We start from the raw sequence: 23,775 nt of genomic DNA on the forward strand, positions 1-23,775 counted from the left end.
ATTGAACTCCTGAAATAGAGTGGAAAGCATCTGGACAGTAATGGTTTGTTGACTGTCCTAGTGACCTGTGTGAAATTGGATGCAAGCTGAATTGCAGTAGTGAATCTTTTGTCATGTTCGCAGATTTCACCAACAATTTCAAACCTGTTCTTGTTTTCTTCCCCTCTTAAACATAGAACCATAGAATCCCTGCAGTGCAGAAGGCTGCCATTCAGCCCATTGAGGCTGTACTGCCAGTGATCCCACCCAGGCCCTGTCCTCATAACCACATGTATTTACCCTGCTAGTCCTCCGACACTATATCAATTTTGCATGGCCAATCAACCTAACCCGCACATCTTTGGACTGTGGGAAGAAACTAGAGCGTCTGGAGAAAACCTGTGCAGACATGGAGAGAATGTGCAAACTCCATACAGACAGTAACCCAAAGCCAGAAATGAACCTGAGTCCCTGGCACTGTGAGGCAGCAGTGCTAACCACTGTGCCAGCATGCTGTCTAAAGGTAGCCAGCAAAGAACTTGTCCAGGATTTGAACCCAGGATCTTTCGCATGCTTATCTACTAAAAAGCCCTAATCGAGAGCCAAACCCCTAGATCAACAAGCCCCGAGGATAATATTCCTACTCGTGATGATTATATGTCAAAAATAGCAGTAGAGTTGCAAGATAGGTTTCCCCCCTGACCTGAGAGCTGGAGGAGTATGCTGGTTGAAATCATGTTTGTTATTTTATTTTAAAGGCATTTATAATTATAATTTCAATGGTTTAATGCAGGTATATGTGTTGCAAATCATGATACATTACACTCATATGCTGATGTGGGAAGGTACTTTGGTAAGTGCATGTGCATGTGTTGGGAGTGATGTATGTTTAAGGAGTGCAGCAATTTATTCGATCTTGGTTCCTGTTTGGGCTGTTTTTGAAGGGGTCAGACTGGCAGTAACATTTCCCCCTTTTGTGGAGAGTGCTCTTAGTGAGGCAGATAAGGTTGGCAGGAACTTGCTTAACCCTTACTACGATAGCCGTTATAAGCCCCCTGGGTCCTCTTCCTTGATTCATACGACCCCAGTGAATACAGTTGTAACTGAGCCGCAAAATGTTAGAGAAAGAAAAAGATGCCTCCTATAGCGAACGACTCTGCGATGGCTGCCTGTGTCTCTTAAAAGTCTTCCCGGTGGATCGTTCATCATTTGAATTTGTGCTTTGCGATTTGTACCATTACTGACCTCCTGGGATAGATTTTTAAGTCAAAGCTTTCTGGAGGCAGGATGGAGGGTGGGGGGCTTGCTGTGTTGGGGTGGGGTGGGGGGGGAGGGGGGTTGCTGTGGGGGGCAGGGGGGAGTGCGGTAGTTGGGGGGGGGTAATTTATCATGAGTAGCAGGAGTGGCTGTTTCAGGAAACTAGAAAACAGAAAGAAATATGACAAAACACATCATTATATCTTGGTGAAATCTAATACAGTTACAAGCATTTGATGATATTGGAAAAACAAACTTAGCCATAACATAAATGGATGAAAACTGTCCTGACTCTAAGTGAGACATGCACACACCAGCATGAAAGGACTGCATACCTCCCTCTACCTGCCAGCAAACTAATCATTTCTTTTATGGTTTTAAGTTCTATACATTCCATTCCTGTCAGCTCATTTCACTATTAACAAAATAAAGCCGCCACAAAGGTTGATGAATTATGAGTCTGTACCCTTCTTCCCCAGACAATAACAATCCCCTTCACTCAAGACTGTGCACACCTCTGTTACTGATTGTAGACTCCCACGGCAACTTGCAGGAGCCCTGTGTAAGTGTTAATGCCCCACAGATGTTCTGCATGGATTCCCGTGATTACAAGTGTGAAACCGTTTGTACAAGTGGAACTTACCACATAAGATGCAACATTTTCATCGGCCCGTGTATATGTTGTGAGGACATCTGTGATGCCATCACAGTTGAATAGACCATCGATGTTCACTGTCTGGCATCATACATGAAGTGGTGAGATACCAAAGAGCTCTGTAGGTTGAAGAAAATTTGATAGGTCGGATGGTTTCATCTGAAGAAGAGCCAGGAATTCACCCCAATATTCTAGCCATTGTTCATCCCCATCTGGGGGAATTACTTGGTCATTTATTTCACTGTTTTTGACGTGAGCTTTCTGTGCACGAATTGATTCCCTACAGTACATATGCCTACACTTTAAGAATTGCCTCACTGACTGTGAAATACTTCAGAACATCCTGAGGTTGTGATGGGCCTTTTATTAATGCAAGTTTCATTATGTGGAGGGTTTTTTTTAACACTTGAGGCAGAATGTAACAGCATTACTGCTGCTATTATCAACATTGCTAAGGTTTATTCTTGACTGTCAGTGAGGGAGGTATGAATATACACATTAGGAACAGGAGTAGGCCACTCAGCCCTTCAGACCTGCTCCACCATTCAATAAGATCTTAGCTGATCTGATTGTAACCTCAACCCCACGTTCCTGCCTCCCCCAATAACATTTCAATCTCTTGTTAATCAACTACTTATCTCGCTATGCCCTAAACATATTCAAAGACTTTGCTTCCATCGCCTTTTGAGGACGGGAATTTCGGAGATTCACGACCCTCTAAGAGAAAATAAACCTCCTCATCCCCATTTTAAATGAGTGATCCCTTGTTTTTTTTAAAAAAAATAAGCCCTGGTTCTGGGTTCTTTGACAAAAGGAAATATCCTCTCCACATCCACCTTGTCGATACCCGTCAGGATCTTAATGGTTGCAAACAAGTTCCATTTTATTCTTCTAAACTCTAGTGAATACAAATTCTTCATAAGACAACATGCTCATTCCTGGTCTTAGTCCAATAAACCTTCTCTGAACTGTTTCTATCACATTTACAAGGAGGCATAATACTTTAGATGCAATCTTACCAATGCACAACGGAAGCATAACCTCCCTACTTTTGTAATCAATTGCCCTCACAATAATCACATTCTATTAGTTTTCCTAAATGCTTGCTGTATCTGTATACAAGTCTTTTGTGATTCATGCACCAGGACACCCTCTGCATCTCAGATACCTGCAATTGCTCATCATTTAAGTAGTAATGGACAATTTCAATTGGCCCCCCACTTTATACTCCTTTTGCCCACTCACTTAATCTGTCCATGTCACTTTGCAGCCTCCTTTTGTCTGCTTTGCAAATTCCTTTACTACCTATCTCTGCATCGTCAGCAAATTTAACAACCATACCTTTGGTTTTTTTTCATCCAAGATATTTACATATATGTTGTACAAGGTTGAGGCCCAGCAGTGATCCTTATGGCACATTGTTTGTTATGTCCTGTTAACTAGAAAACAACCCATTCATTGCCAACTCTCTGTTTCCTGTTAGCTAGCTGATCTCCATGCCAATATGTTACCACCTATAACATGAGCTTCTATTTTCCGTAGTAATTTTTGATGTGGCACCATCCCAAATGCCTTCCGGGAGTCTAAGCACAGCGCATCCACTGTTTCCCCTTTATCTACAGCACGTGCGACTCCTTCAGACAACTCCAATAAATTGGTTAAATATGATTTCCCTTTCACAAAACAATATTGATTCTACCCAATTACTGTGAATTTTTCCAAGGGTCCCGTTATAACATTTTTAATAGGACATTTTCCCCATCACAGATGTTAGATTAACTAGCCTGTAGTTTCTGTCTCTCTCTCCCTTCTTGAATAAAGGAGTGACATATGCTATCTTCTATTCCATAGAACCTTCCCCGGATCTGGGGAATAGGACAAGAAGGTGTGTCCTCACCTCCCTTTATGGATCAATGCTTCTAATTCAACCTTTGACCATATAAACTGTTGCGGAAAGCTTCCTGTTCACAGGGAGCTTCCTTTTCCCAATTCTCTAATTTCCCACTTTCCACTTCCAGCGATCACCTATAAAAACCATAGGTTAGTTGAAAGGTCACTGATGCATTAAGGCTTTATTACTGGTGACCCAAGTCAAGTGAAGCCTTCTGTAACAAAAAAGGACAAGTAATACTTTGCGGGATGACAGTAAAGAAAATATTGCTTAATTTGCTTATGCATCCTTAGGTTGGAAGAATCTTTTCGTACTCTTCATGAGAAAAGCAGTTTGTTAGGAAAAATGCTATTGTGTGTTTATATCAAAGGAATTGCATTAGACTGAAGATCAAAGGATTCAACTGAACAAATTTATGAAGGGATATACTTTATATTGGCATATAATTGGAGAAGCAATTGAGTAACAGAAGCAAGGATCAATATAAGAATTGGCTTGTTGGATGTATAGGTGTAAGAGACATATATTTAACAAAAGGATAAGTTTAGTAGATGCATACATTGATTTATAGAATCCCTACATTGCAGAAAGAGGCCATTCGGCCCATCAAGTCTGCAGCAACAACAATCCTGCCCAGGCCCTATTCCCATAACCCCATGCGTTTACCCTAGTTAGCCTCCCTGACAAGAAGGATAATTTAGCATGGCCAATGCACCTAACCTGCACATCCTTGGACTGTGGGACGAAACTGAAGCACCTGGAGGAAACCCACGCAGACATGGGGAGAATGTGCAAACTCCGCACAGACAGTGACCCAAGCCGGGAATCGAACCCGAGTCCCTTGCACTGTGAGGTAACAGTGCTAACCACTGCGTCACTGTGCCACACTATGTTGAACATTAGGTGATCAAAAAGTAATTTTTTCTGCTAGTGTAACAAAAAGCTTAATCCTTTGAATTGATTTATTATTGTATTGGTACAGAGTGAAAGGTATTGTTTCTTGCTCGCTATACAGACAAAGCATACCTCACACAAAGAAGGAAAGGAGAGGGTGCAGAATGTAATGTTACAATCATAGTTAGGATGTAGAGGAAGATCAACTTAATATAAGGTTATGTGAATCCATTGTACTGTGAGAAGATTTACTGTGTTTGCAAACTTGTTGTCATTAGTAATCTACCTTCCCCAGAGTGTTAAGCACTTAAATTCTTTTATTTCACCAGAGTGAGAAATCTTTATAAATATGAGAAGATAAAGACAAGCTTTTCCATCACATCAGACTCATCTATCCCTTTTGTTCATGCGTGGCTGCCTCAGTGATCACTTGAAGGACAAAAAGAAGCTTTGCTCAAAATAATCCAAATGCCCAAAGTGAATAGCTTTTCTGTGGATTGACCCAGCTAACTATATTGTGCACATTGTGTTGTGTAAACTAGTTTTGGACTCTCAGGGTACAAACAATCTGCTCTGCCACACATGGGGAAACGTTGGTCGCCATCACAAGCTGGATGCTGAGGAGAGCAATTTCTACATGCAATCTTCTGTACTCTTACCATCTTTGGAGTGGTTTGTGGGCAAATTAAATATGCTAATCAGGAGCTTAATGATTGTTTCAAGACCCTGGATGAAAATTTTGGCCAAAACTGGGCAGAATATATGGCATGCATGCTACAGTTTTTTCTTAAGTCTACACTTAACTAACTTGCAGTCCTTAAAATGATCCTTGGTCAACATATAAATACAACAAAGCCATTGAAGGACAGTTAAGTCTTATGTTGTTACATTGTAGAGGCACATTCTAGGTTCATTTTATATTTAATAAAAAACTGGTGTGTCAGAAATCTGTGACCAACAAATTCCTGGCCCCTGACTATCTGTCACAGTGTTCAGGGTAATGTAAGGCCAAAAGGGTGGCACGGTGCCACAGTGTTTAGCACTGCTGCCGCACAGTGCCAGGGACCTAGTTTGGGTCACTGTCTGTGTGGAGTCTGCACGCTCCTCCCGTGTTTTGTATTATTCATTCGTGGGACATGGGGGTCACTGGCTGGGCCAGCATTTATTGCCCATCCCTAGTTGCCACTGGAGAGCAATTGAGAGTCAACCACTTTGCTGTGACTCTAGAGTCACATGTAGGCCAGACCAGATAAGGACGGCAGATTTCCTTCCCTAAAGGACATTAGTGAACCAGATGGGTTTTTCCGACAATTGCCAATGGTTTCATGGTCATCAGTAGATTATTAATTCCAGGTTTTTATTTATTGAATTCAAATTCCACCATCTGCCGTGGCGGGATTCGAAACCTGGGTCCCCAGAACATTAGCTGAGTTTCTGGATTGATAGTCCAGTGATAATACCATTCGGTCATCACCTTCCTTCTGTGTGGGTTTCCTCCAGGTGCTCTGGTTTCCTTCCACAGTGCAAAAGATGTGTTGGTTAGGTGCATTAGCTGTGCTAAATTCTCCCTGAGTGTACCCAACCAGGTACCAGAGCGAGGCGACTAGAGGATTTTCATAGTAACTTCATTGCGGTGTTAATGTAAGCTTGTTTGTGACACTAATATAAAATAAAACTAACAATCATAGAGTCCCTACACTGCAGAAGGAGGCCATTCAACCCATCGAACCTGCACTGACACCAGTCCCGTGGGTAACTCCACATATTTACCCTGCTAATCTCCCTGACTCTAAGTGGCAAGTTACCATGGCCTAGCCACCTAATCTGCACATCTTTAGACTATGGGAGGAAACCCATGGAGCCACGGAGAGAACAAGAAAACTACACAGACAGGAATTGAACCTGAGTCTGTGCTGCTGTCAGGCAGCAGTGCTAATCCCTGTGCCACTGTGTCACCCTAAGGAGGATTGCACATCCTGCCTGCTCAGCACTACTGCACAATCATGCCAACTTGCATTGGCCCTTTCTCCTACCCTCCTCGCTGCCAGGATTTAATTGTCTGAACCAGTTAGCCTTGGGACCATCCAGGCTGGTGAATTTTCTTGGGATTTCAAATAGGTGTTTACAATTCATTGTTCATATGGCTAAGAGGACACAGAATCAACTTGGAGTGGAGTTCCTGCCTCAATCTTCAGAAGAACCTTTTCAGTGAGTCATTGGGTGGGATTCTCCCAAAAAAAATTTGAAGCATCAAATTTGCATAAAAACTGGAGAAAATCCTGCTTTTTCTTTCGGCAGGAGTTTAAAAATGAGTCTCCCACATTCTGTGCACTGCAGAGTGCCTCAACATGAATCCTGTAAAAAATCAGTGGGCAGAACCTATTCCCGCTGGCGAGGCTGGCAGCATAGTGCTGAGTGGGCTACTGTGCACGTGCCAATCTGTAATGCCAAGATCGGCACATGCACAGTGGCTCCTGTCTGCCGGCCTCCCAGTTGCTGGCCAGCTCGATCGCTGCCTAGCCCTGCGACCTTACAACACTGGCTGAGTGACACCCACTCCCCCACCCGGATCTGTCCTGGCCCTGACCCGACCCCCGCCCCACCACCTGGCCCTCCTTGATCTCCCACCCCCCACCAACTCACCCCCATCGTAGTGTCGGTCCCCCGCCTCCCGCTGCCCCTCCCCTCCAGTTGACTGCCCTCCCCTCGACCCTAATGGCCATCCCTGATCACTGGCCTCCCTCTCTCCCCCACCAATCCTGACTGCAGAGCGGCATCAAGACCGCACCCCACCCCCCATGCCCACTGATCATCTCCATCAAGCCTCGCCCCCTTGGTACTGCCCCATGCCTGTTGGACAATGCTGAGATGCCACCTAGACATTGGCACTATGCTCCGTGGGTGGTGTCAGTAGGCCAGGCTGGTGCTGCCAAGGTGCCAATGCCCAGAGGGCCTCCCTCGCCGCCAGACCTATGGAGGGGCCTTGATTGCTTCCCCTTCACTCCAGCAGGGTCAGGCTACCAGCTCCCCACAAAGTGGGGGCTGTAGTAAACTACACAGAAGTCAAATACTCTAGGTAGGGATGACTGGCTTGAGGACCCTGAGATTTCAGTATCGGGCCCACTAATGTTATTTAAAAAAGAGATTTAAATTAAGTTTTCCATAATGTATGTGGCTTCACGCTGGTTTCCAGCGCTGAAAATCCGGCACTGGGAGATATGTGGAAGCCTGGGCATCCAGCGGGGAGCCCGTGAAACGGCCTCCACCAAAGTCTCCCGGTCCACTGTACTAAAAAAGCAGTGCTGCGCGATAGGAGAATCACCCCCAATGAGTTTGGATCCTGATGATAACTAGGAAAACAGCACCACTTTTTTTTCCTTCCAGAAAATGTTACAGGCCAATTTATTTAATTTGATTTATTATTGTCACAGTGAAAAATATTGTTTCCTGCGCACTGTACAATCAAAGCACACAGTGGATAAAGAAGGAATGGAGAGAGTGCAGAATGTATGAAAGGGAAATCCTACTTGACAAATTTATTAGATTTTGTTTTAGAGGCTATAGTTAAGAGGGTAAAAGTAGGGAACCAATTGATGTGATGTACTTGGATTTTCAAAAGACATTTAATCAGATACCACCCAAAGACTAAACTGCATGGGAAAGGCTTATAGAGTTGGGATAATGCATTAGCGTGGATGGAGGACAGGTCAACAGACAGGAAGCAAAGAGTAGAGATAAAAGAGAAATATTCAAGTTGGCAGCCTGTGGTTAATGGAGCTCCACAAGAATCAATGCTGGGTCTTCAGCTCTTCACAATCCATATTAGTGACTTAGATGAGGAGACTGAGAGTAATGTTTCTAAGTTTGCTCATAATACAAAGTTAAGTGGGAATATAAGCTGTGAGGAGGCCACAAAGATACATGGACAGGTTGGGTATGGACAGCAGCGTGTGTCCTGACAGTGGTGCTGGAAGTGAATGGGACTTCTGCTGGGAGGTGGGATGGCTGGTCATATGCAATCACGTGGTCGCCAGCCAATTAGCTATGCACAGTCAAGGGACACTGTCAAGGGAGGGACAGGAAGTTGTCGATATCACTGTTACCTCTTGCTGGGCAAAAGTTGAGTTGCCAGATTTAAATGGTACCTGGACAGGCAGCCACTTTCTCCAAGCCGACTGCATCATTTCAGCATCACTCTAATCCTGCCTTCTGTGACTCTCAAGCCCCATACCATCACCATTAATTAACTTGCTGTCAACTTGGAGCTGCTGTTTGGTCGCCATTGAACTGCCCCCCGAACCCTGACCCTCGACCTGCCAACAATATCCTTGACCCTCCCTGAATTGCCCTTGATTTCCACTCTATTATGCTTCAGCTGCTTTTGGTAGATATTGACTTTCCTTTGTCATCCAGTTACCTCTCTCTGTCCCCCACGGCCCTCCTGAGGTCTGTCACAAGTCAATCTCACTCCCGTGACAGCTTTACCGTAACGTCCCTGGACATCTGCCACTTGAACTCAATGCAATAGCTCAACCTTCTCTCCCCAGGTCCAATAAAGTTCCCTATACGAGAAAAGCAGGTTCAACTCACTCTTAAATCCAAGAAGACTAGATCATCTACGCATACCACATCTGACCGGTCAAAAGTTCATTATGTGGAGAACTAGAATTTCTCGCTGCCGGGGGTCAACGGGACAGAGACCGACCATTTTCGAAGGGAATGGACGTTTCATAGAATTCCTACAGTGGAGAAAGAGGCCACTTGGCCCAACAGTTCTGCACCAACCACAAAACCACTCAGGCCCTATCCACGAAACCCACACATTTACTCTGCTACTTCCACTGACACCAAGGGCCCGATTTTACCAAAAACCCGTGCCCGTTTTCGGGTGCAAAATTGCGGTAAATTCGGGCGTTGGGTCTTTAATGCAATCTGCATCTGAATCCGAGCTGATTGCGGCTTTACTGACACCTGATTCAGGCACATGCGGCCACTCCAGGAGAGGGGTTCGTTCCTCTAGTGAGGAGGAGGGATCACCCGCAGAGTAGCTGTGGACCCTCCTCTGCCACCCCCCCCCACCCCCCACCCCAGCCCCGCACCAGAGATCCATCCGCACCCTCCCCATCAGTGAGCGTTTGAGTGTTCGGGTCTCCTCCCCGGCACCAGACTCTGATCAGCAACCCCCCCGCCAACCCCAGAGATACATCTGACCCGCCTCCTCCTCCTCCCACCCCCCCACCACCAGAGGCTGCTCTGTGAAGAGAGCTGTTCTCCTCGCTTTCTGTTTTTTCCAATGTTTTTTGAACTGCGCGTGCGCAGTTTAGAGCTCCGATCATTCCAGCAGCTCTAAGCCCCGTCCACAGTGTGCATCGGCCCAGAGCTGGCGAAAAGCATATGGGCGCGCTGGAACAAGGATTTCAAGGTCGGATCTATATTACGCCAGGATCCAGCTCCTTGACTCCAAATGGTAAAATCAGGCCCTAAGGGGCAATTTAGCATGGCCAATCAACCTAACCTACACACAGTCACAGAGTCAAAGATGTTTACAGCATGGAAACAAGCTCTTAACCGGAACACACAGAGGAAACCCATGCAGACACAGGGAGACTCTGCACAAACGGTGACAGCTAACCACTGTGCCACTGAAGGAAAATACACATCTGTGAGAGAGAGTGGCATAGTTTTAGATTGCTCTGCGCAGCAGTCAGTGCAGATGTGAAGGGTCAGATGGCTTCCCTCCATGCTGTGTATGACCAGTTGGGTGAAGTAACATTGTATTGGGCACAAATTGCAAAATAGAATCCGTACAGATCCTGCAAATCTGAAGTGAAAACAGAAAATGCTGGAAATACTCAGCAGTTCAAGCAGCACCTGTAGCGAGAGAAAGAGTTAACATTTCAGGTTGTTGTTTCAGTTTCTCCCTACACAGATGCTGCCCAGCCTCCTCAGTATTTCCAGCATTTGTGAGTTTTTATTGTGTATTAAACACTGCTGTTTTAACAAGGGCATGACCCTCTTTGTTTTACTGCATTACCATCAAATATTTTAGCACACGTTAGCACTTCCATTATTAATACCACAAACTCCAATTCAGCTAAGTGTAAATAAAACAGTAGATAGAGGTATTAATATATATGATTTAAGGGTCAAAGTTTATCATCTGAGTGTCATTTCTTATTCTGGACTTTTTCCTATGTTTTTAGATAAACATTTTCTTTTAACCAAAATGACATTTATAAAGAAGAGCTGCAATAATATAAAATGTATTTATTTATTATTCACAAGAAGGCTTCCATTAACACTGCAATGAAGTTATCGTGGAAATCCCCTAGTCACCACACTCCGGTGCCTGTCCTGGTGCACTGAGGGAGAATTTAGCGTGACCAATGCACCTAATGAGCACATCTTTCAGACTTTTGGAGGAAACCGGAGCACCCTGAGGAAACCCATGAAGACACGGGGAGAACAAGGCTGTAATAATGTAAAGTTTATTTATTCATCACAAGTAGGCTTACATTAACACTGCAATGAAGGTACTGTGAAAATCCCCTTGTCGCCACACTCTGGCAAGCCTGTTTGGGTACACTGAGGGAGAATTTAGCATGGCCAATGCACCTAGCCAGCACATCTTTCAGACTGTGGGAGGAAACCGGCACACCCGGAGAAAACCCATGCAGACACGGGGAGAAGGTGCAAATTCCACACAGACAGTGAGCCAAGCTGGGAATAGAATCCAGGTCCCTGGTGCTGTGAGGCAGCAGTGCTAACCACTGTGCCACCGTGCCATCCAATATGCTTTGTAATCTTGATTTTACAGTTGTGCTTTTAGAGTTATGTTCCTCCTCTGTAAGCTTCGAGATGGATACCAATTATGTTGAGCACAACCATTGTAAATGTTGTCCCCCACCTCACTAAAAATGCAGGAAAACTTAGATTCCCAAAATGAAAAAGAAACACTTTGTCAGAATGAGATGTACCACTTCCTGAAAAAGGGGATATGCTATGAAAACAAACAGCATTACTGATGTTTTAACATCTTCACAGAGGGCTTGTTAGTTTGACAAATAAAAACTAACATATATTACAGTTTATTTATGTTAGAAGCAAGCAGTGTAGAAATATCTGTCAAGGAACAGGATGTGCCACTCTGTAGCCAATCAGTCAAATAGTTGGATATATTTGTTGCATTCTACCTAGTAGAACGAACAAGATTTGATTGAATTAAACAATAAAGGGTTAAAATGGAAAGAAAACCACTGCAAATTTAAAAATTGAAGTAGTAGCAGTGTTTAAAAATTAGACGTTGTTACGGTGATTTTGTGTGGAGTAAATTGTTTCTGCTGAGTGAGTTCTGTTTGTTAAATCTGTTTACGGTGAAATATTTCTGGGGAAAAGATTGCATGCACTACACCAGTATCAAAGAATTAACAATCCACTGTCACTGCATACAGCATGTTCCTGCGCAATGAAATTGTCGCTTACTTCTCGAGAATAATAAAACATATTGAGGGAACTTTGCTTGTGTTTAGCAGTTCATGTTTTCTCAATTACTTCCATGACTACCCCAGGAAATGATTGCAGATCCCAGGTACTTAATTCTACAGCAATAAAAACCTTCAATAATCCTTCACACACTTTATAAGACTCAGCACGGCAGAAAAGTAGAAAGCAGAAAGTGTCAGACCAGCGACATTACCGCAGCGATCCCTGCCAGTCTGTAGACCACGCTCTGCACTACAGTTTGCCCACACACAGTCACTTTTTAGGAGGGCAGTGAGTTTTGATTCAGTACTGGGAGAGGGGTGGGGGGGGGGCATGGCAGGGCCTAAATACCCTGGTGAAGCCGGCTACCATTTTGCAAGAGTGCCCTGGTCTCACAGTGCACTAGGTGAGGCCTTCTCTCCCCCATGGACATTGGGACCCCACCTACTTGGCAACAGCATGTTTGCCCACCCACTCCCCACACGGGCCACTGGCATTGGGGCCCTCCTGATGGGTTCCCTTCCATGACCTCTGACATGCTCCGCCCCCCCCATTATTAATCCCAACATGCCCCCCTTCATGCTCCCCCCTGCTTGATCCGCTTGCATGACCCACCCCACACATCTCTCCTGCACGACTCTCCCTGCATAGACTCCCAGTTATAGTCCCACTCAAGCCTCACCATCCCTCACTCAGGTCCTACCCTTTCAGCACTGCCCCTGGCCCACTGGCAGTGCTCAACAGCACTGCCTCGGTACCAGATGGCTAGTGCCCAAGGTGCCAGGAGGGCACGGCCATAGTGGCAGGTGGGCAGTCCTGCTCAAGTCCCTGACCACCTGGGGCTTCAATAGCCTCCACGCAACTCGGCCATAGGAACTGGTCAATTTGAATTCATTCCTGGGATTTGGGTGTCTCTGACGAGGTCAGCCTTCACTGCCCTTCCTTCATTACTCTTAAGAAGGTGATGGTGAGCTGCCTTCTTGAACCTCTGCAGTCTAGATGATGCGGGGACACTCATGGTGCGTTATGGAGGGATTTCCAGGATTTTGAGCCAGTGACACTGAAGGAACAACAATGGGGGCAATTCTCCCAACCCCTGTGCTGCTTTCGTAGCTCAGCGGACCAGGAGCCTCAAGTAGAGGCCACTTCATGGGCTCCCCCACTGGGTGCCACAGCCTCCGTCCATCTCTGGCAGTCAGACTTCTGGTGCCGTCAGCTCTAGGCCAGAAATTGGCTCTGAGCTGCACAAGTTATTTAAATCCTAATTTGCATAAAATTTAAATACCATTAGCGGGCCTGTGGCAGAAATCTTCAGACCTGCTAGCCTCCCCCCCACTCCCAACCCCCTCACCCTGGCCAGGAGTGATTCACTCTAGTGGGGGTTAGTATAGCTCCCCACTTGTGGGGAACTGGTGGCCTGACTCCACTGGAGGAAAAGGGGAGGCAATCGAGGCCACCCAAAGTGTTGGGTTCCAGAGGGCCCCCCGGGCATTGCCACTTTGGTAGTGCCAGGCCCCCTGATTTGTGGGAGCAGGCCCCGACCCCAGATTTTGAGTGTGATTCGTGCTGAGGCATTCTGCAGCATGGAGAGTGTGGGAGGTGCAATTTGAAAATCCCACTTAAAAAAAACAACAGCGGGATTCACTCCAGTTTTTCCGCAAATTCAATTTTTTTTGGGAGAAGCGTCCCCAGTATATTTCCAAGTCAAGATGGCGAGGGGAGGATTTGGAGAAAAACCTGCTGCCCTTGTCGTTCTAGGTGATAGTGGTCATGGGATTGGAATGTGCTATCTAAAGAGTTTTGTGGAGTTACTCATCAAACTACCTGCACAACTTGGCAAAGAAATGTATTGGTGCTAAGTGGCTCCAAACTAGTTATTATCTTCTCTTCACATGCTGTTGTATCCCGTGTTCCAAGTGACCCTTGACCTCTTTCACCTGACCCACCTTAACTTGAACTGCTTACCATGCAACAACTCAATCCTAAATCTGACAATATCTGAAATCCATCTTTAGTCCCGAGGGTACCAGATTTGAGGTACTGTACCTATAAATCTCAGGACAAAATACATTAATTTGAATTATCTGACATTGTCAATGTTTGTATGATACAAACTTGGAGTGTTGTGGGCCTTCAGACTTAAAATAGCTGTAAGTATAATGTTAAATTACGGTATTGATTTTGGAATAACCTGATTAAGATTTCCTAGTGTAAATGGCCTAGTGGCATTATCGCTGGACTACTAATCCAGAAACTCAACTAGCGTTCTGCCACCTAAGTTTGAATCCCACCATGGCAGATGGTGTAATTTGAATTTAATACAAAAAAACATCTGGAATTAAGAATCTGTTAATGACCATGAAAACATTGTCAATTGTTGAAAAACATCCATCTGGTTCACTAAGATCCTTTAGGAAAGGAAATCTGCCATCCTTACCTGGTCTGGCCTACATGTGACTCCAGAGCCACAGCAATCTCAACTGCCCTCTTGCAATGAGGGATAGGCAATAAATGCTGGCCCAGCCAGTGACACCCATGTCTCATGAATGAATTAAAAAAAAGCAAGTTAATTATTAACAGCTTGAAGGTATCCCTGGAAAGAGATGCCTGCTTTGGAAAAGCAGCCAGCATAATCAAGGACCCCACACACCCCCGACATACTCTCTTCCATCTTCTTCTGTCAGGAAAAAGGTACAAAATTCTGAGATCAAGTATTAACCAACTGAAGAGCAGCTTTATCCCTGCTGCCAGCAGACTTTTGAATGGACCTACCATATATTAAGCTGATCTTTCTCTGCATGCTAGCTATGACTGCAACATTACATTCTGCACTCTCTCCTTTCCTTCTCCTCTATGTACTTTATGAACAATATGTTTTGTCTCTATAGTGTGTAAGAAACAATACTTTTCACTGTATATCAATACTGGTGTCAATAATAAATCAAATTTTTAAAAAAATGTTATCCACCTTGTAAAGCCTGTACTGACAGTGACGGTGTTACTGTTTATTCTAAAAGCAGGGCAAACAAAACTGTTCTCTGCATATTTGGGATGCACTGATGAGGCTGTAATGTAACCAGCTCTCCAGCTCCAATTAAATGGATATTTCTGTCTGCTGAGAGGAACTCAAAACCCCTGGACTATTTTCTCAATGCCTACCATATTTCATCCTGTTGCCCTGCAGGATGAAACAATGGGCCTGGTTTTTAAGGTCTGAAGGCTGAGGGGTGGAAATGAAATCTAGTGGGCAGCCTGCCTCCTAAATACTCATCCACTCCTGCCCCAGCGGAACAGGGGCAGAGCCAAGTGCCCCACCCTATACAGTGGGCCAAACGAAGCCCCTAATTGCACATTCAGGGAGGCAATTTAGAGAAGGCTCATTAAGATGATCCCTGATACGGAGGGATTGATGAGGAAAGGTTAAACAGTTTGGAACTGTATTCATTGGAATTTAGGTGATCTCACTGAAACATATAGGGGGTGATCTTGAGGCCGCGTTTGTCATCTGGGGAAATGGTGGCGGGGGTTCAAGACCTAGTGAGATCCAGAAGTTGCATATCTCGCTGGCGATGGTTAACCGTCACTGATAAACCTGTCAAGAAAACAGCTGAGGCTCCATAGATGCATGGAATGGAATGGAGGTATTAGGAAAGATTGGAGATCTGGAGTTCTCTTTGTCAGGTAAAAAAGAAGACTTGAGAAGAGACCTGATGGAGATCTTTAAGTTAATGAAGACATTTAATCTGGATGTGGACAAAACATGTGTTTGAGTCCAAAACAGAGGGGCACATAATCATCGTTCACAAATCAAATGAAGAATTGAAGAGAATTTCTTGATACTGAGAGGTGGGACTGTGAAACTTCCTGCCTCGTGAACTGTTTGAAGGAGAAAGTACAGGTGTATTTGTGGGGAGATTTTTTGCATACTTGAGGTGGAAAGCAAACTTGAGTCAAGATGGAAAGAGGTGATTGGGGTGGAAGGTGGCCCATGTGGAGTGTAAACACCAGTCAAGTTGTGTTGGACTGGATAATCTGTTACTGGGCTGCAGCCTCTAGGTAGTTCTATGAAATGGTTGAAAAATTGTGCACAGTGTACATATGACAATGGAGGATGATGGGGTTATTTTAGTTGAAAGAAAAGTTGGAAAGAATATATAATAAAGACAACATTAAAAAACTTATGTTTCCATTGTCTTCTGATTGGGGAAATGCACTGCATGCTCTGTAATGATCCATCCAGGTCTAACAAGTCCCTGGTCTCTGGTATTTTCTGAGTTAACTGATGTCATTCACTGTAGCAACGGGAATAATCAAAATGGCTTAGTGTTCCCAGGCTAGGGAAGGGAAAAAAAAATAAATCTCTGTGGTTAATCAACATCCAGAAATTCCTCAATATGAAGTGAGAATGTTGGATGAACAAATATTGGGCCTCATACTTGATTAGTTTGCCAGTAGTCACAAAGGAAGGGCATTTAACTTGGGCAGCAGAGAGCTGCTGACAGTAAGGAAGTTACCCCTTCAGCGGAAGAAGAATGAATGTGAAACTGGGGGGAAAATACCGTTGTAAAAGTGCATCATCTGCTGAATTATACACCTAGCACATCTTCTATTGTTGCAGGCTGCTGCTGCTTATTGCAAGGATTGGGTCCAACTACTCAATCTCCTCAAAAAATAAGAAACACTTAACAATAAACATGATTAGATGTGTAGATGAGTCTGTGTGAGACACACAGTTTTTTGCCATAATTTTGTGTTGTCAGTGTTGATAAATGTCAGCTATCTGCTTAACAGTAATCAGCTTTGATTTGTGAGCCAGGTAGAATTTTGGCATTGCTTTAGGCTGACATATGTGAGTTTCTCAATCAGATACACACCGGTCGCTTGGTTAAGGAGTGTGACAGATTGCTCACGGTTGTGGTAGTCTCCACTTGAAGGCACTTAAATACTGTAAAATTCAGACTAATCTTTCGTTAAAGTTAGCATTTCCAAAATGCGTTCAGCATTCCCAGCTGCTCAGCCTTGCCACAGGGACAGCATCAATTAGAGATTGCTTTGGATAGAAATGATTCCAGTTGGCACGGGTTTGTGCAGATCATTCTCTAATTGTATTTTGCTCTTTCTCAGCTCCATCTCTGGTCACCGTCATTAAGAAGGAGCGGACGTCCCGAAACAGCATTTCCCTGTCTTGGCAAGAGCCGGAACATCCAAACGGGATCATTTTGGACTACGAGGTCAAGTTCTACGAGAAGGTGGGAAAATTAATAAAAAGAGGACAGATTAATTGAGCTTAAAGGAAGATTGGAAACGGTGTCTCTGAACATTTTGAGGGGCATTCGTTTCTTCCTGTGAATTATTTCTCTCATGGCAAACATGCTTTCATATCCCAAGCTGCCCTTTAGTTTTGATCAGCTTTTCCTCAATATGTCTGTGTTCAAACACATTTGATCTGAAACCACAGAATGGCCTTCAGCTGAGGCAGTGACACATCGACTATGGCTGTTGAGAATGTGGGGTCAATGGGAAAGAAGTGGGCCTACTTCTGGTACATTGAAACATAGGAATTAAGAGCAGGAGTAGGCAATTCAGCCCTTTGAGCCTACTCCACCATTCGATATGATCATGGCTGACCTCATACTGGCCTCAACTGCACTTTCCTGCCTGCTCCCTTTATCCCGCTTTTCAGCAGAAACATATCCATCTCTTTCTTGAATCTATTGATTGATTCTGCCTCCACTGCACTCTGGGCAGTGAGTTCACAGCTTCACAACTCTCTGAGAGAAGTAGTTCCTCCTCATCTCAGTTTTGAACCCACATCCTCTTACTTCATGGGTGGGATTTTCCAACTGCATTTGCTCCAAGACTGGAAGATCTCACCCGAGGTTGAAGGACCTTTGCATGCTTCTGTCCTGCCTGCTGTGATCCCCACAGCGGGCAGGTTGGGAAAATTCCGTCCTTTATCTATGACCTCTTGTTCTAGACCATCCCACAAAGGGGAACGTCTGTTCAACATCTACCTTATCAATTCCCTTTGGCATTCCGTATTTTTTTTTTAAACTTTATTCCAATCCAATCAAGTCAAATTAAACCCAATTCAGAGTCCCAACAAGTTGGGACATTCCTGATCCAAGCTGACAAGACAGGGCTCTCACCTCCTGTCTTGGGCTTGATCTACATGATCCAAGCTGACTGGAGTAGGTGTAGCTCCTCCTCCAGGGCTTGATCTTATTTGCATCTTAGCCAAATGGCCGAGATGCCGCTTTAAAAAATTGCTTCAAATGAAGCTGAAATGTAACCTAATGACTTCAACCAAGTGCAGCATGTCGATACTACACTTGATCTTAGCCAAAAGGCCGAGAAGCCTTTGGCATTCCATATACCGCAATCAGATCCCCCCCCTTACCCTTCTGAACTCCTAAGAATACAAGCCCAAGCTATCCAATCTTCCATATGGAGAGGACTTCTCTTCTGCTTGCCATAGGCAATCAAATCAGCAATGTACTCTGGAAACATGTGCAGTTTTGCATGTGCAATGCACTCAATGCATTCAAAGAATGCAAAGGATGTTGTTATTGAATGGCTTGATGATCCCAATTGCCTTATTCTACTGCTTCTGCTCTCGTTCTTGGAGATTATGCTAAATAGGCTGCTTCCTTAGTTACACAGTCTTTGTCTTGCTTTAAGGATTCAGCACCAAGCTGTGGATCTCAAGGGTAGCATTTACCATGTAATTTATGAGTAGCAATATAATTAGGCAGTAATAACTTTGCTTGTGATTTCACAATTCATATTGTAATGCAAATACAAAGGGATAATTTGTAATTTGAAGAGCTGCAATTTATCAAAGTGCAGTGTAAAGGTTATAGCCAATCACCATAACTAAGTTGCCCCTAGACCTCACAATGCTGCTCTTTCCACTCCCGTTGCTGTGTATCCGTTGTCACTCTTCTGTTCAGCTTTTCCAGTTCACTGGCTTACCATTTCAACTTTCACCTTTGACAGGCTCTTTTCCCAACTGACATGCCTTTTGGCATGTTGTAAAGATACCGGTACCCAGCTGCTGGGGTGGGAGGTGTCTCTTGCCCTTGTAAAGGAGAGTGCCACCCGCAGAAGGGTGGTGAATTGAGTGATGCTGGGGTATGGTACCAGGGTTTGATGCCAAGGAGCAGTGCCGAGGATGGAATGGACCAAGGGATACCATGGTGGGGGATGGTTGCCATGGGCGGAAAGAAGTTCAGAGGGATGTGAGGGGGTGGTTTGCAGGCTGTCTTTTTTTTTAATATAAATTGGGGCAGCCTTTTCCCCAGTCTTTTGAAAGCCTATCTTGCTGGTGGGGACAGGCTCAGGTTTAGGACACACCCTTCACTTGTTTTCCCAATGTGCCTAAAAAGAATGCAGGAAAAGCTGGAATCACCACCGGCAGGGTACCCTCTGCTTTTCCCTCCCAAGCTGATGGCTAGAATTATCTGACTGTTCACACCCTGCCCCTACTGCAGGAAGAATGGAGAATTTGGTGCTCAGCCAAACCTCTGTTCTCAGCAGCAGGGCTGGAGAATCCCAGCTGTGGGCAAGGTTGGAAAATCAGAATATTTCTCCCATAGCGTATACTTTGCACACTGTAATGTTTCAGTTGGAACTGCACTTGTCCTTAGCTTAACATGTCATTCTGTCCCCCAGGTAATGCCTAATGTCCCACACACAGTGCAATGGAAAAACATTCAACTTTGATGTCTTCATAATAGAACAACGGTTAATAAGAAGGATTCTGGAATATAGTCGCGGCAAAGTCATCACTGTGGGGGAGATTCAAGCAGATCACACACAGTTGGCACCGCTTGAATCTCCATCAGATGTTCTCAGAACGGCGATGTGACAATGATTAGATAATCTGGTCTACTATTGATGATTGATGGATAATAATATCCAGAACACTTTTGATACTTCCCCTTCTTTTATTTGAAATGCTGCCAAGGGTCCTTTTATGTCATAGAATCACACACAATCCTTACAGTGCAGAAGTAGGCCATTTGGCCCCTTGAGTCTGCACCGAACACAATCCTATCAAGCCCTATCCTCGTAACCCCACATATTTACCCTGCTAACCCGCTGACACTAGAGTCAATTTAGCATGGCCAATCCACCTAACCAACACATCTTTGGACTGTGGGAAGAAACCGGAGCACCCGGAGGAAACCCACCAGACACAAGGAGAATGTACAAACTCCACGCAGAGACCCGAGGCCGGAATGGAACCTGTGTCCCTGGTGCTGTGAGGCAGCAGTGCTAACCACACTGCCACCGTTCCGCCCCAGTTAGGAGAGCAACTGTGTCTCTAAGTACACAGGCAGCAGCACAGATTTTTGTGCTTAAGCCTCCGGAAGAGACTTGATCATGCGCACCAAATAAATCAAAGTGTCCCTCAAGACCAGGGACCCATCCCCAATGCTAACTCACTCCTCCTCCTGACATTTGCTCAGATCTCTGAGGGAAGATCAGTGACCAGAAACATTAATTCTCATCTCTCTCGACTCTCCACAGATGCTGCCCGACCTGTTGAGTATTTCTTGCCTTTACAGATTTCGAATTCTTCTCTCTCCATCAGTATTTCCTGTTGCTGTGTTGTGATTATCCACTCACTGCTTGGATAGTCTTTTTTATTCATTAGTGGGACATTGGCATTGCTGGCTGGCCAGCATTTATTGCCAATCCTTAGTTACAATAGGCCATTTGAGAGTCAACCAAATTTCTATGACTCTGGAATCGCATGTAGACCAGGTGAGCACGGCAGATTTCCTTCTCTAAGAACAGTGGTGAACCAAATGGGTTTTTCCGAGAATGGACAATGGTTACCAGTAGATTCTTAATTCTGGATTTTTTCTTCAATTCAAATTCCACCATCTGCTGTGGCAGGACTCAAATGCCCAGAACATTAGCTGAGTTTCTGGATTAATAGTCTAGCGATAATACCACTAGGTACCTTCCCGTTCGTCAACTGTTGAGCCAATTCATGAAGTGGATTCTCCCTTGCCCCACAAGGACCAAGTCCTTTGCCATTGACATTGCTGTGCCTAAAAATTGTCAGGTCGAAACTGTCATGATGTTTTTGTCAGCAATACACCAAACTGTTAATCAGTACTGTAAGGATGCTAAAGATTTTATATTACATAATATAAAGCTAAGAAAGACATTCAAAAGGCAGTGGACAGATATCTGAAGAGAAACGTTGCAGGGCAATGTACGGGGGAAAAGGAAGGGGAGTGACAGGCTCTGAGTAGCTCTTACATGGAGCCTGCGTGGGCATGTTGGGCTGAATGGCCTCCTCCTGTACTGTAAGCATTCTACCTGAGTGGGATTTCAACCCTTAGCAACTCCTGACCAAAGCTTATAAATTAAATTTTTACGTCAATGACTGTCAGAACTAAATAAATAAATGAGTTCTGTGAACATTAATCTGTTATTTTATCTTTCTAAGTGCTGACAAAGGAGCTTTAGTTTTTTAATCTTCCTGTTTTCTTTCTTTCTTAATCCTGATACAAGCTAAAACTAAATGTTGTAAAGCTTTTCTTTAATGTGTGATCTTCAAAGAGAGGATTCCGCTATGAAAATTCAGTTCCTCAAATAGAAATGAGGGGAAACTTCCTCAATATGCTGTCCTGTTAAATTCGAAGGTTCCATCTGCTCACCAGTTCACAGAGAATTGTAAAAGCATTAATCACCATTAAACACTAAAAAAAATCAACATAGAAGTAGGCGTTGATTAAGTGATGTAAAATGGCTGCATTTGTTCATGTACTTTTCCCTAAATTTGGGTTCCTTCTCACAAGGTGGCTGACCTGTCTAAATAGGGAATTAGGGACTCGGGTTATTTGTGAAGGACACTGCAAGGGATGCTAGCGATCACAATTGTTTTCTGCTTTGCAAGCTGACCTTTGTCCCTTCAGTGCAGGACATTATGGATAGCATGGTGGCACAGTATGGGAAAGCAGCACTGCTGCTTCACAGCACCAAGGACCCTAGGTTCGATTCTGGTCTCAGGTGATTGTCTGTGGGGAGTCTGAATATTCTCCTTGTGTTTGTGTGCGTTTCCTCCAGGTGCTCCAGTTTCCCCCTACAGTCCAATGATGTGTAGGTTAGGTTGATTTGCCATGCTAAATTACTTCTTAGCAGGACATGTAGGTTAGGGATATTAATGGGGTAAATATGTGGAGTTACAGGGTTAGGGACTGAGTCGCTCTGTTGAAGAATCAGCACAGACTTGATGGGCCAAATGGCCTTCCTCTGCACTGTAAGTGTTCTGTGATTCTCATGTTCCATTAGGTACATTGACTATGCTAAATTCTCCCTCAGTGCATCCGAACAGATACCAGAGTGTGGCGACTGGGGGCATTTTCACAGTAACTTCATCGCAATGTTAATGTAAGCCTGCTTGTGACTTGAATAAATAAGATTTAAAACAGATTATCTCCAATGTCCAATCATCACATCCTCCAGTAACATTATGGGTGGAAGAAAATGGTCAGGGGCCGATCTAGGAGTTGCCAGCAGTTCTTTCAAATGGCTAATACCTAATATCTTGCCTCCTGGTCTCAGTGCTTTAGCAATGCACCTGAGCTGTGAGCACTCAAAGAAATGTGCTGACAAAATGGCCTCATTGTGTGGGGCACGCTGTGGGACACAGACATATCCTGGCTTGCCAAATGTGGGTGAATTTTTTTCCTGGAGATCTTTTGACCTAATCTCCCATTGTTAACCCCCACACACAGGGATTTTCCCCAATTTCCCATATTTTTTGATACAACAAACTGATTTTTTAAATGTCCGTATTATTTTTCTTCCACCCGGATGATTTATTTTATTATTTAATTCCGGGGAGAATCCCAGATGATTCTGGACAGTTGGCAACCTGAGGCAGATCTCGGGCGTGAGAAGCAGTGCAATCTCTCCAGCATTTTTTCCCTCCCAACCTTTCCTTCTGAATTATTTAATTATCACTACAACTGTATGGCAAAACATGCTCAAGGTGTTTTATTCCTGCTATCGCTTACAGCGGCATCAAATCCCTCCCAAGATCAATGAGAAAACCTAAGATCTAAGATAGAAATGACAAGAATTTCCAAATAAAATTGCTTCCAAAAACTAACAAACATGCAAAATTGTTGCAGAACCTTTGTGTTCCAGTTAGGTTCACACATACTTGCTCTTACGTTTAATGGCTTTGGAGGCCCTCAGACAGGGATTGGGATACATTCTCTTAAGATCAAACCTTACTATTTGTTATTTCTAGAAACTAAAGTGTTACCATCTAAAGATACATAGTGCAGTTCACAGAAGCTGCAAATTATGATGTTTATGTTACACTCCAAACAGTCACAATAGGCTGAAACGTATCTCAAAATGTGGCAAGTCCCATATGGTAGCTGCCCGAGGAACATTCCAAAGATATGTGCGGAGTTTCCACGCACTACAGACTGTAAGAATTGCAGAATTTTCATTTATAAGGGACTTTTTAAGTTAAAGTTTATTTAACGTTGAAGTTTATTTATTAGTCACAAGTAAGGCTTACATTAACACTGCAGTGAAGTTACTGTGAAAATCCTCTAATCGTCACAGTCCAGCGCCT

The 23,775-nt window shown here is 44.2% G+C and overlaps 1 protein-coding gene and 1 non-coding gene across 3 annotated transcripts in view; one reads left to right on the forward strand and one right to left on the reverse strand.

Moving 5' to 3' along the window:
* The window catches only part of epha3 (eph receptor A3), a 283,492-nt gene that overhangs the window by 194,584 nt on the left and 65,133 nt on the right, over positions 1 to 23,775 (forward strand). For both annotated transcript variants that reach the window (XM_080203597.1, XM_080203598.1), the window contains exon 6: positions 17,283 to 17,407. In XM_080203597.1, coding sequence (XP_080059723.1) covers positions 17,283 to 17,407 — 125 coding nt within the window. The remainder of the gene's footprint in view (positions 1 to 17,282; positions 17,408 to 23,775) is intronic.
* Positions 18,329 to 18,520, reverse strand: LOC145353549 (U2 spliceosomal RNA). Its single transcript, XR_013888721.1, has one exon. It is a non-coding gene; the product is annotated as a U2 spliceosomal RNA (small nuclear RNA).

Source organism: Carcharhinus amblyrhynchos, chromosome 15 (assembly GCF_965287045.1).
Source record: "Carcharhinus amblyrhynchos chromosome 15, sCarAmb.v2.hapA, whole genome shotgun sequence".
Taxonomy (NCBI): Eukaryota; Metazoa; Chordata; class Chondrichthyes; order Carcharhiniformes; family Carcharhinidae; genus Carcharhinus; species Carcharhinus amblyrhynchos.